Source organism: Sturnira hondurensis, unplaced genomic scaffold, assembly GCF_014824575.4.
Source record: "Sturnira hondurensis isolate 20B ecotype Veracruz unplaced genomic scaffold, ASM1482457v3 Scaffold0020489, whole genome shotgun sequence".
NCBI classification, from domain to species: Eukaryota; Metazoa; Chordata; class Mammalia; order Chiroptera; family Phyllostomidae; genus Sturnira; species Sturnira hondurensis.
This window is the reverse complement of record NW_028093120.1, coordinates 7,389,992-7,403,668: the sequence shown is the minus strand read 5'-3', so window position 1 is coordinate 7,403,668 and position 13,677 is coordinate 7,389,992. Positions and strand designations below refer to the sequence as shown.

Below are 13,677 nucleotides of genomic sequence, written 5' to 3'. Positions count from 1 at the left end.
AATTGCAGATCTTGATTGCAAAATCAATTCAACCTAAGAAGAAAATCATTTCATGACATATCTCATGGCAAATGTCCTTTTTCTGTTATTAATTAAATGATGATACAAGCCAATTCATGCCACGTTTCACTATTATTTTCCAAATTCTTTGCAAGCAGAACCAGGATTCGACTGAAGAGAGGAATGAAGAACTTTCTGCTTCTTTTTTTGCTCTTTATAATGATTTCTTCTACGTTTCCTACAGACCAAAAAATGGAAGATGAAGAAAACGTGCAACTGGCTCAGGTACTTGCTCAATAAATGTTATTAATGACTATCTATAAAAATTTCATGTTATTGATTGTCTTGGGACCTAAAATGACAGCAAATTCCTACAAGAGTCCTGAACTCTCTTGTGAGGAGGAGCTGCTTTTCATTTCCCTTGCTCCAAGGACATCAGAGAACTGTGTGAGAGGTGGAGAGTGAGCTTGTGGTGGGCAGAAAGGCAGGATTTACTATAACTTTAAGCAATGGCAACAAGTGAAGAGCTAGTGAGAGGAGAAAGGAGACAGGCCTGCAAAGAAATGAAGATCTACATAAAAGTATCTTAAGACCAGCCAGGAGGATCCTACTACAATTTGGATCCCCTCATCCCTGTATGTATGAAAAATACATTCATCGCTTTGGAGATTCCCTCTAAAAATCAGTCTAGTTAGTTTGCCACACTTGGATAAATAATTACATTTGCAAAATGATTAATCACTTATCTTTTAGAATTGGTTTCAAGGAAACACCAAAAATTAACGTAATAGTGAAAATATGTAAACTATGTGACCATTTAACACATTTAAGAAGCTTGATTTCTTTGTGAAGGTTTGGAGTTTAAAGGGCTGCAGGATTTGGCCAATTCTGGTGACACATAGTTCAACTATTTCTTAGAAATTGAAAAACAAGTGTGATTCTTTCCTTTCCTCTTTGATTCCTTCTTTTTCTCCTTTCTCCCTTGCTCCTTCCTTATCCTCGTCATTTATTTTCTTCCTCCCTCCCCACTGCCAAAAAGGATTTCACATGATTTTATTTCATTCTGAGATGAAAATTTGCTCTTCTGTAGTCTGTGCCTTTTTTTGTCTTTTTGGTCAGGCATACCTCAACCAGTTCTACTCTCTTGAAATAGAAGGGAGTCATCTTGTTCAAGACATGAACAAGAGTCTCACAGATGGCAAAATTCGGGAAATGCAAGCATTTTTTGGATTGACAGTGACTGGAAAGCTGGATTCAAACACTCTTGAGATCATGAAGACACCCAGGTGTGGGGTTCCTGACGTGGGTCAGTATGGCTACACTCTCCCTGGGTGGTGGAAATACAACCTCACATACAGGTAATACTTCTGTCAACTTATTTCCCTTTAACCCCAAGGAACATGAACACAATCCCCCAAAAAACAAAAATAATAATAGTTTATTTTACCACATACTTCTTATGTGCATGGGCACTTCATATATCTCATTTATTCATCCTCCCAACAAACTCTGGTTCAACCACCACCATTATTACCATCTTGAACACAGAAAAACTGAAACCAAAGGTTATTCCCCATATACAAGATTACATAGTTCTTACCAGCGGACTGGCTCTGGTGGGTATGCTCTAAAACTTCTATCCTCTGCCACCTCAATAAAAGCTCAGGACCAGAAGCACTGCCAGCTGATTGCAGGTGCTTGAAACTACAAAGTGTGCTCAGGGAGAAAAGGGAAGACCTTAAAGATGTGTGTGAAGTTGTCAATTCTCAGATAGACTCCAGATTCAAATATGAAGTTTGTGTCTAGACATCTCAAAGAAAGGGGCTGGCTTATTGGAGGGAAGAGGATAAAGTGTTCCTGTGAGCTGAGATACAGTCAGTGACCTGGACCTTCACTCTAGACCCCTCCTGGCTGGCCCTAAAAAGTCTTTCTGAAAGCTCTTTCTTGATCTTATTGGGTCTTAGGGATTAAAATAAAAATAGGACTAGCAAGATAGGTAATATAAACAAAAGGGAAATCTTTTCATGAGTAACTAATTCATTATGACTCTCAATTGAGACTCTTACCATATGACACATGCATAAGATTGATTTCCACAGCTGTTTGAGAAAATACAATTTTAGAACATTTATAACAGTCATATACACAGCAAATACATACATGAGATGAATGCTTTCCCATTTAGGATATGATCCTAGGGAAGTAATTTAATCTCTTTGAGCCTCATTTATTAAAGTATTATATACTATCTGATTAATAGGACAGATGAGAGATTTTTAAAAATACTTTATTTAAATAGTAAAGTATTATACAAATGTAAGTATAGCACCATACTAGAAGTTAATGCATTATGTGATTCATTAGATAGAAATTATTTTGATTTTGCAGAATGTGTATATGCATGCATGTCTAACCAGCAACTGACATATCTTTTGTTAATATTTAAGAATTGTGAACTACACTCCAGATATGGCACGAGCTGATGTGGATGAAGCTATCCAAAAAGGATTAGAAGTGTGGAGCAAAGTTACTCCACTCACATTCACCAAGATTTCCAAGGGGACTGCTGACATTATGATTGCATTTAGGACCCGAGGTAAGGTTTAAAAAAGAGAAAAAAAATAACACTATTTTCACCTCAAGGGCTTCGAAGAAGTTGACCTTTTCCCCCGTATGACTTGTGTCTCAGTCCATGGCTGGTGTCCTCGTTATTTTGATGGCCCACTGGGAGTCCTCGGCCATGCTTTTCCTCCTGGTCTTGGTCTGGGTGGAGACACTCACTTCGATGAGGATGAAAATTGGACCAAGGATGGAGCAGGTGAGCCCAATATTCTTTATGAACAAAATCATAATAGTCTGAAGAGTCCTTGGAAAAGATATCTATGAAATTAGTTGCCTTTCACTGCCCAACTTCCTCACAATTTTCCATAAACTAAGATGACTAATGAAAGTGTTCAATAGGAGATGACTTTTGAAAGTGTTCAAAAGTGTTCAACTGTTCAGACAATTGCTTGTCAAATTCAGAGTCTTATCCACACAACACTCTCATAAAGTTGCTAATCTTGTTATGATCAGAACATTCTTCACTTACTCATATTTGTTCATACACCCAGAATGTCTGAATGTTTATTATGTGCCTTGAATTATGCAAGGTGTTGTAGGAACCATAGGATTGTACTAGAGAAGTTCCAGTCCTTCAAAGGTTCATGATCTTGTGTGGTATACAAGGTCTAGATGCATATACCACCATACAAGGCAGAACATGATGTGTGCTGTACCAATGGTAGAAGTCATCTGTGGGTGAGAATTGTAAGAGGCTTCTAAGGAGGTGGTAATTTTGAGTTAGTGATTGAAGAATGGTGTGTGAGTTCATGGCCCATAGAAGGTCTATTTACAAGTGTGAACTTCCTCTTCTAACTCTTGCCCATATGCTAAGGAATTGGAGCCTATTCTTTACATTTGATCCACTTTTTCAGACCAACAGGTTGATTTTATTTTTCTTAAAGGGCCTGCCTGGCACTAAAATAAGAGATATTTTATTATTGTACTTTTTCAATAAAAAAAACAGAACTTTACTACATGAAAAGTGTGGGCATCAAACAAAGGAACTCAGTAGACACTCGGGTTCTCCTCATTCTTTTTTTTTTCTAACATTGACAACAGTCATATTGGGTCTGGTATCTGGTGTCCAGAGTCCTAGGAAAGCAGAGGCTGTGGCTTTGCTGATGGTATAGAGGCCACACTTCAGTCCTGAGCAAGTAACTGCAGATAGTTTGTATGCCCATTTCACAATTTCTGCAAAACTGGAAGCCAGTGACTCAATATGGTTCATGGCCTCTCACTGTTAAGTCTGAACATGTGATGCAGTTGTTCTTCCAAGTGTTAGTGAACGAGGTGGGTTAATAAGTCAGTACTTGGCTAGACTTCAGGAATCAGGGGAAGTCTGGAGTTGGTTGCTGTCATTGCCACATAGGTTAGCATCACAGACAAGAGGAAGAAGGAAGTAGGGTGTCACCATCACCCAAATAATGGAGGAATTGAATGGATCGTGTTTGTTATATATCTTCTGCTGAGACATGTCCCAATACTTCTTTGGACTTGGCCCAAAGGCAGTGTGGATATGTTCAATCAGGAAGTTATAAGAAATATTCCAATACTTGCCAAAATCAGGATGCCTCTCTTTGCTTGGTCAGGATTTACTTTTTTATATCTAGAGGTAGAGATTAGTCAAAGATTTCACTATCCTTTCATCTCTATTAAATTCGATGTTGAGTAGTAATTACATTACTGACACTGCTATTAGCCCTCTGCCGAGAGGGATGTGTGGGGGGGATTATTAAAAAGTTCAAAGAGTTCTGAGCACCAAGTTGGCAAAATTTGCTTGAGCAAGGCAGGGGATAAATAGAGCCCTCCACCAAGTTCTGGTGTATAACCAAGAAACAGTATTCAAATGGGTTATCTTCTAACTGCGTTATTACTTTCCTCAAGGTGTAATTGTAGGCCCCAACAACACCCAATTGTATGACTCTGAGCTCACTGACATAAGAGGGAAAATGTCTTCCCATTCTCTAATAAATCAAACATAGAAAAAAAAAGAACCTCAAGAAATGTGACCTCCAATCACATTAGGGGTTTTTAATAGAAAATGTGTCTATCATATATGATACATGATTACCTCCTTTATTGGAAAATGCAGGCTCTCTCTGTGAAAGGGGCACAAAAGTCTTAGTGTAACTTGCTTAAGAGCAATAGATGAGGATCATCTGCCCATCCCGCTGCTTCCTATGAGAGGTACAAGTCATCACACGGTGATAGCAGAAGGGTTTGAGCTCATATAGAGATTTCCCCAAGATTCTCCCAAAGCAAGGCCCGTATATGAACCTGTATGTGCTATACATACACACATGTGCACTGAACAACTGAAGCAGTCCTTTGAGATGATACCAAATGCACAGTGTTTGTGATGTGGAAAGAGCAACAGTCTGCGGTTTCACAGACCTTGGTTTCTTTCAAGGCTTCCAATTTACTATCTGAGGGACCCTGGGCAAATTAGCTGTTTTTCCTACACTCTGTTTCTTTATCTGTAAAATAAGGCTAATAATACCATTTCTGCTGAAAGGCGATACAAGTACCTATAATAAAACACCCTGCAAAGCACTTGCCCATAGTGGACATTGAAAAGGTGTTTGACATTGATGATTATGTTGGTGATTGTTAGTATTGATGATAATGATCATTAGAGTGATTTCCAGGCACAGAAAAAAAATATTCACAAAGGTACCAATGTATAAAGCAAGATTTATCCAGTCACACTTCCAAGACAGAGATGTTATCTTTCCCCTACAGTATCTCACATCCTGTAACAGTTTCAGCACATGATAGATGCTCTGCAGATATTTGGTAAGTGAAGTTATTCAGCATTCCTTTGCTCAATATCCTCTCTGACCCAGGCCCTGTGATAGAAATGAAGTACACAATAGTGTGTAAGACACAGAGCTTGACCCCCAAGGGTTAACTATCTAGGGGGAACTCGCTATCAAATGGCAATTCAAATCAATATGATCAACACTGGGATAAAGGAAACTATGGGGATATAATAGAAGCACACCAAATAAATCCCACCCAAATACAGGTGAAGAGGTCAGAGGAGTAAGTGATGCCTAATCTGAGAGCTGAAGACCAAGCAGGAACTCAGAAGGCACAGGGGAGTAAAGAATATTCTGGACAGTATAATCCAACCAACTGAAGTATTAGAATTGCAGTGAAAGAGAAGGCTAAACAGTGAATAGGATTCAGATTATGGAGGATGTTGAAGGAAAGGATAAAGGTTTGGACTTCATTTAGAGGACCTGAGTTTTAATAATTTTTCACAGTCATTTGTCTCATCCCTTGTCCAAAAGCACACCTAGTGATATTACCAGCCAGACAAGGGAAAGTCAAGAGCAGAGAAGTTTTAAAAACCATGCAATAATCCTTTGCCATTCCGTGTTTATTTTGTGCAAACATACTAGATAAGTCTCTGTCATGAAAGGCTCGGCCTTCTCCTTAGGCCCATAGGCTTAGTTGTGAGTCCAAGAATAGTCTCTAATATTTAGAACCTTAGGGACTAATGAGAGACAGAGAAATAAAAAGACAATTCCACCATGGATAGTAAGACTTCTGATATGGGGAAGTACAGGGTACTATGGTCTTATATAAGAGGTGCATCTAACCCCTCTCTTACCCACATACATACCTGGATATCTAGCAATCATTAGTAAGTGCCCACTGTTGATAAGATAATTAGCAGTCACTAGGAATCAAAGATGGTTAAGACATACTCACTTCACTGAAAGGTGCACATCTTGGTAAAAGAAATAGACATATGCAGTCCCTTAATGTGCTATGATACAATTAGGCACTGAGTCTATGGAAGCCCAAAGAGGTGCACTTTACTCAAACTAGATAGGATCTAGTCAAATAAGGGAAGTTTCATGAAGGAGATGACTGTGGAGGAAATTCCTGAGGAATAAGTAGGATAACCAGGTAGAAAGGGGGCAGAAGAGGTGACATTCTAAGCAGAAGGGAGGGAGATAATAAGACATTAAGTTTAGAAAAAACATGGCATAAATGAGAAATGCAACTGATTGAGTACAGTTAGCTCACTGAATATGAAAATAAAATACAGGCCTACAAAAAATGCAGGAACTAGGTCAGGAAAGGCTATCTTAAGGTATTTGGACTTTATCTCACAACCAATGGAGAACCTCTGAAGAATATAAACAGAAGAAACATCACATACTGCATAGCCTAGCAACAACCAAAGCTGGCAACCTCAGCTTTTTTGAATACTATCCATTTCTGAGACACTTGTTTTCTACCATTTTCTTACTCTGGGTTATAGTTCTCCATGATATGACTAATGCCACTGATTAGTGTTGAAACATTTTCCATATAAATGATGATGAGTATGTTACAACAATGAGCTGCTGCATGGCTAGCCTTTTCTTCTTTCCCTTTAGTTCATTCATAATCTCAGATGTAACCGTTCTCCTGTTGAGTGACTCATGTACACCTGTTCTCCCTGTTTTTGTTAAGGATTCAACTTATTCCTTGTGGCTGCTCATGAATTTGGTCATGCACTGGGGCTCTCTCACTCCAATGATCAAACAGCTCTGATGTTCCCAAATTATGTCTCCCTGGATCCTAGCAAATTCTCACTTTCTCAGGATGATATCAATGGAATCCAGTCCATCTATGGTGAGCAACATCATAAATCTGAACATAGGTGAACTAAATAGGAAAGTTTCTAGGTGCAAGTTGAGAAAATCACTTCTTGAACTATTATCATGAAGAAAATACTCATTTCGGTAGGATCCTTCTGTAGGTATTTCCACAAGCCTTCTTAATTTGCTGTGGTATTTCTTTTTTCATCAAAGGAGGTCTACCAAAGACACCTGCTAAGCCAAAGGGACCCACTGTACCTCATGCCTGTGACCCTGATTTGACTTTTGATGCTATCACCACTTTCCGCAGAGAAGTTATGTTCTTTAAAGGCAGGTAAACCCATTCCCTTAAATACCTTAACTTCCTATAAAGACTTTTGTTTTCCAGAGATGTAGGGATAAAGAGGGAATCATGAGGATGGTGCGAATGTGTGCCTTTTACTCTTCATTTTATAACTGTGCATACTGTCTGAATGTTTTGCTATGTGCATGTATCTCTTACTTATTTGATAAATTGATTTTTAAATGTCTTCAAGCAAATTTTAAAATTTCCACTGGAAGTCAACTTCCAGTGACTTTTTGGCCAAAATAATACACCAACCCAGTGGTGCATTGGAGCTGACTTATACCATTTCAGGATCCAATTGTTAAATTTTCAGGAATTTTGTGAACCAGTTCACATCAATTTGGTAGCTTGAAAATGGCCATAGTTAAAGGACACCCTGCAAATCATAAAATTATAAAAAATTAGGCCTTTCTCCTACCAAAGAGCCTGACATTAAACACACACCAGCAGACCACTCCCTAACGTCACATCAGTAAAGTGTTAACTGTAACAGGAAATCTCTTCTTTTACCATGTATAATTTATTGGACTTAAATTGCGGCCTGCTGTGTCAGTTATATACACCATGACCATGTTTTTATGACAAAGTACCAAGATGTACTCCATCTAACAAGACATAGGGACAAAAGGAAAGAATATTTAAATCAGACTCCTTCCACCCATGAATATATAGCACTGTAATGGCATGGTCCTAAGAGCAGAGGTGAGGACCACTTGTCAGGGGAGGTTTGCCAACGTGGGAAGGGGAATAAAATATAAGGGTTTTTCAAGTTTCATTCATAGATTCAGAATTTTGCAGAAGGGAAAATCTGTGGAAATAGTTTGCCATGCTCATAATAATAGTTCTTCACTCTAGCAAATATCAGCCCCAACGAGTTCTGAGAATGCTTGGTGTTGGCATAGAATGTTGGGTATTTCTCCTTTGGCAAAAAAACGGGCCATTTAGCACTCCAAGTTAGGTAGTGGGTGAATTAAGATCTCCAAAACGTTGAGTACTATAAAATTTCCACGGATAGTTTGATACCGTAAATACCCGAGAGAATGGGAACAAAGCATGTCCTGACCTTGGTAGTCCAAAGGGTGGAACTGAAGAACTGAATTCACAGCCACTCAAATTTACTGAGGGAAATTGTATTAATGATCTAAACTATTTCAGGAAAATAACCCACTAGATAAATAGAAGCCTTAGTTTACAATGTTTTCATTGACATTTATATATATTAACTGTCCGGAAAAAGCCCAACCATTGTTAATATGACGAGAATGGACTGCGCAACATCGCTCTAACCTGACAGCCAAGGAGAGTGGACTGCAATGCGCATGCGTGAACAGTGACTATTTCACTGTACTAGTCGGTGGAAGCAGTAGACACCATTGAGTGAGCATGTGTACTGTGTGCCTGTCACATTCAACCTGACCGAGCGAGTAGAGCAACAGACCTGCACCAAATTTTGAGTTAAGCTTGAACATTCTTCCCCGGAAACTACTGGATGATTCAGAAGTTTGCAGCTATGGGAACTGGTAACTGGCAGCTTCATCCTGACAATGCACCCACTCATACATCACGTCTCTTGCAGAGTTTTTTTGGCAAAACATCAAATCACCCAGGTGACTCAGTCCCCCTACAGCCCAGATTTGGTGCCATGTGACTGCTGGCTTTTCTCAAAACTAAAATCACCTTTGAAAGAGGAGAAAATTCAGACCGTTGATGAGATTCAGGAAAATATGACAGGGCAGCTGATGGTGATTGGAAGAACTGTGTGAGACCCCAACATACCCACTTTGGATGGGACTGAGGCATCATTGTTCTCTATGTACAGTGTTTCTTGTATCTTGTGTCTTCTTCCATAGTCCATGATTGGATATTTTCCGGGCAAACCTCATACCTATTCTGTGTTTATTAAGTGTTTTTTATTTAACACAGGCACCTATGGAGGATCTATTGTGATATCAGTGATGTTGAATTTGAATTAATCTCATCATTCTGGCCATCTCTGCCAGCTGATATTCAAGCTGCATATGAGAACCCTAAAGATAAGATTCTGGTTTTTAAAGGTAACTTTTCCCACAGCAACTCCCCCACCCCTATGAATGCCTGAACTTAGGCTTCTGTCACAAAGAATAACTACCTAGGGATTCTCTGTTGCTATGGAGATAAATACTATTGCAATTGCACAGAAGCTTTAAAAAATCTGCACAAATCAGTATGACAGAAATTAAAATACAGTCTTTTTTCTGCCAAGTAAAGGTAATCCATGTCTTTTCTATATTCAGTGTTTACTAAGGTTGTCAAATTTGGCAAACAAAATCAGAGGATACTTTGAATTTCAAATAAATAACAAATAATTTTAGTATAAGTGTGTATTGCAATATTTTTGGATATACTTATATCCTGAAGTTCATTATTGTTTATTTGAAATTCAAATTTAACTAGTACCTTAAATTTAATCTAGCAACCTTATTTTTTACAAGGATTTCATCAGATTACTTGTTATTGAGAACACTTGAGTGCTGAAATTTAGATCATGTACAAACACCCTGTTTTGTCAGAGTTAGAAAGGCAACCAATACAGTGAAACCGATTGACATGGGTATGCATTCTATTAACTATAGGTATATTATTTGTGTAATATTAATGATACAAGCAGCTAAAATAAATGGAGATATAAGATTACTAAATTCTAAGCATTACTCCTGAAAGGAAGTAGGCATCATAAGATAATCACCCTCTCTCCTCCTAGATGACAATTTCTGGATGATCAGAGGATATGCTGTTTTACCAGATCACCCCAAATCCATCTATACCCTTGGCTTTCCAAGATATGTAAAGAAAATTGATGCAGCTGTCTGTGACCACAACACAAGAAAAACCTACTTCTTTGTGGGCATTTGGTGCTGGAGGTAAGGTTACAGACAATTGACCCCTTCATTTCATTCTGGAGAAAAATATTCACATAGCATCACTTTAGCATAGGCAAAAACAAAACTAACCTATAGTTTTCTTAAAGTGAATTATGTTGAAGGCAATTTCAGGTGGATGACACTTATCAAACAAAAGAATGTTTTGGTGAGTCCAAAGATCTTTCTCCCACTTAAAAAATAAAAATAATATAAAATCATAAAGCTGGTGTGTCAACCAACTTGCTGGCAACACAAAAATATTGAATCAAAATCTATGAAAGCTCCAAGCTGAGACCTTATTTTAACATTTCCTCAAAATACCATCACTCTGACAAATGGTGTAGCATTTCCTCCCATTAATTCTTTTTTTAAATAATTTTTTTATTTAATTCTTGTTCAAGTACAGCTTTCTGTCTTATATTCCCAACCCTGCCCACCCCCCACCCCATGCTCCCCGCCTCCCTCCCATTTCCACCCCCCACCCTTAATTATTGTCCATGTGTCCTTTATACTTGTTCTCATGAGTCCATCCCCTTTTACCCTATGATTCTCTCCACTCTCCCCTCTGGACCTTGTCAGCCTGTTCCATATTTGAGTGTCATTGGTCATATTTTGCTATCTTGTTTGTTTTGTTTAGATCCCTGTTAACAGTGAGATCATATGGTATTTGTCTTTCACCGCCTGGCTTATTTTCGCTCAGCATAATGCTTTCCAGTTCCATCCATGATGTTGCAAAGGGTAGTAGTTCCTTCTTCCTTTCTGCAGCATAGAATTCCATTGTGTAAATGTACCATAGCCATTAATTCTTGTTTCAAGACTCTGTAAGTGATTCAACCAAACATAATCTTTGCCACATTTTTATTATTAATGCAATTAGTTTTTTCCACTAGGCCTCTTTTTTCCATATAGCTGCCTGACTTCGAGTTGGGCAGTAGATAAATTAAGCCCCCCAAAACATAGAATCTCCACAAATTTTCATATTCATATGTCCAGGTATGATGAAGTGACCCAAACCATGGACAAAGGGTACCCTCGGAGGCTGGTAAAATACTTCCCAGGAATTGGTCTCCGAGTTGATGCTGCTTTCCAGCATAAAGGTAAGCATCAAGGCCTAAACTCTTAGGATACTCAGAAAACTTTATTGGCAGTTAAAGGCAGCACAAAATCTTAAAGGTTGCCATTTTAACATAATTTTACTACTCTTGGGTACATATAATAATAAACTTTAACCCTGTAGGCATCATCACACAACTGAATCAGTAATTCCTGAATTATGTTTTCTGTTATACCATCTTGTTATATCAAGCTTATATGAAAAGAACCAAAATTCATTTTACTTATCATTGATCTGAGACACCCCCCACAAGTTTTAGGCATGAAAATTGCCTAAGATCATAAACTGGAGTGATTCTCAAACTATAAGGTATATACTTTAATATATACAGCTTAGGGTTTGTGTGTCGAAGTACAAATTCTTCAGGCTTTCTGAGGGAGTGGTACTGTGGCTGATATCCAAGAATCTAGTCTTAAAAGAACCTCAGGCAATTTAATGTACTAGTCCATCTACTATTATCCTCAAAGACAATGACCTGGACCATGGAGTAAACAGAAGTCTAAAAATGTTTTTGAGTGACACAATTTTTTATTCCAATGATGTCTAACACAGAACCACAACCCCTAAAATAGATAAAGTAAAACAGATCTAAAGAAATGAGGATAAAAACCCCAAGTCCATACCCACAAAGGCCTTCTTCCCTGAGACATTCTGTTAACATGAAGTTTGAAAACCCCTGGCATAACCACAGTAGGCAGTAAGCCCTTTGAAATTCATGTTCCATACATTAGCTTCTTCCTCGGGGAAATAAAAATAATTATATTTCTTATGTGATAGTGATAAAGTAAAATATATGCAATTATACATTCTTTTCTCTGTATAATATTCAATTATTTTATTCTGCATTCATTAAACTAAAAAGTAAGAAACCATTGTATATTTTTGCAAGATAACCAATCATGATTCTCTCTCTCTAGGATTCTTCTACTTCTTCCGTAGATCAAAGCAATTTGAATATGATCCTAAGGCAAAGAACATTACCCGAGTGATGAAAATCAATACTTGGTTTCAATGTAAACAACCATTGAATTCATCATCTGATATTACTACCAGTGAGGAAAAAGTATATTCAAGAGGAGTGGAGATATTTTATCATAAGAATTTAAAGTTGCTTATTTTCAGTATTGTTCATATGCTGAAAGAAATCTACAGTTATTAATAAATTCATAGACCTAAAAGAAAACCTCAAGAGGTTCTTTAATCTAAACTCTGTTTCAAAGTAGATTAAAACAATTCTTTAACATCAGGTTGCCAGTCCTGGTAGTAAATATCTATCGGACAAAGATTTAATAGCCATTTTGAGGTGCCTGATTCATTTTACAGAAAGTTACTGTATATATAAACAAAATTTTCACTGTACTTTAAGCCTATTTTATACTTGTGGACTTGGAGAAATATGCCATTTGTCTTACAATAGCTAAACACTGAAGAGATTTATTAAACCAATCTTTAGCATATGCCCAGTTTCTACTCCCTGATTCACCAATCAAATCAATTATTCCACCTCCCAAAGCCAGAAGTGGAAGCCTACAGAGAGGCAGGAAGTGTTACATTAGAGGTGATCCTCCAACAATTAAGGAACTAGTAAGGATAAGAAGGTAGTGTTCCCTCTAACCGCCCAAGCATAGACCAATGCATTTAACCATTCCTTAGAGAGTCTGAAGTCAAATTTTTGCCCAGTTTTCTTATATACAATATAATAAATGTAAAGATTTCCTTCCTGTGTTTGAGATATATGGGTTACCTAAACCTGAACATACAGGTAAAATTTCTTTGCCCTCTTTTGTTATACCATGTATATGTTGAGTTTCTAAATTCTGATGGTTAGGTTTTACCTTTACACCCTCAAAGCGAAATGCTTAGCGAAGCTCTTCACAAATGTTTTGACCCAGAAGATGGGAGGTTGTCTGTTGAACCTGATTCTACACATAAAATTAGTGAATATTATTTTATGTTAATTCTACTTCAATATTATTGATTTAAAAAGGTAGTGTGGCTTGGTACTTAACATGCAGTAGGTTCTCAAATGTTGGTCAAACTTGTTTTGTTTCTTGCTCCTGTTCTCAGTTCTTTGGCATGAATACCTGTGATGGTATAATTTGGAAAGCATCT

General features: G+C 37.7%; 1 protein-coding gene across 1 annotated transcript; it reads left to right on the top strand.

Moving 5' to 3' along the window:
- The first annotated feature begins 183 nt into the window (after positions 1-183).
- On the top strand, positions 184-12,880 carry MMP27 (matrix metallopeptidase 27). The gene is made up of 10 exons (XM_037029803.1): positions 184-285; positions 1,120-1,358; positions 2,448-2,596; positions 2,690-2,818; positions 7,078-7,239; positions 7,419-7,539; positions 9,475-9,605; positions 10,292-10,451; positions 11,445-11,548; positions 12,483-12,880. The coding sequence occupies exons 1-10, from the start codon at positions 184-186 to the stop codon at positions 12,722-12,724; spliced, it is 1,539 nt and encodes a 512-aa protein (XP_036885698.1). The 3' UTR covers positions 12,725-12,880.
- The last annotated feature ends 797 nt before the right edge of the window (positions 12,881-13,677 follow it).

What these genes read in the sequence shown, in the direction of transcription:
- MMP27 (XM_037029803.1), top strand. Translation starts at nt 184, where the DNA reads ATGAAGAACTTTCTGCTTCTTTTTTTGCTCTTTATAATGATTTCTTCT. An exon ending in AAATACAACCTCACATACAG is followed by an intron (nt 1,359 to 2,447) that starts GTAATACTTCTG and finishes TTAATATTTAAG; the next exon opens with AATTGTGAACTACACTCCAG. An exon ending in GTGGGCATTTGGTGCTGGAG is followed by an intron (nt 10,452 to 11,444) that starts GTAAGGTTACAG and finishes TCATATGTCCAG; the next exon opens with GTATGATGAAGTGACCCAAA.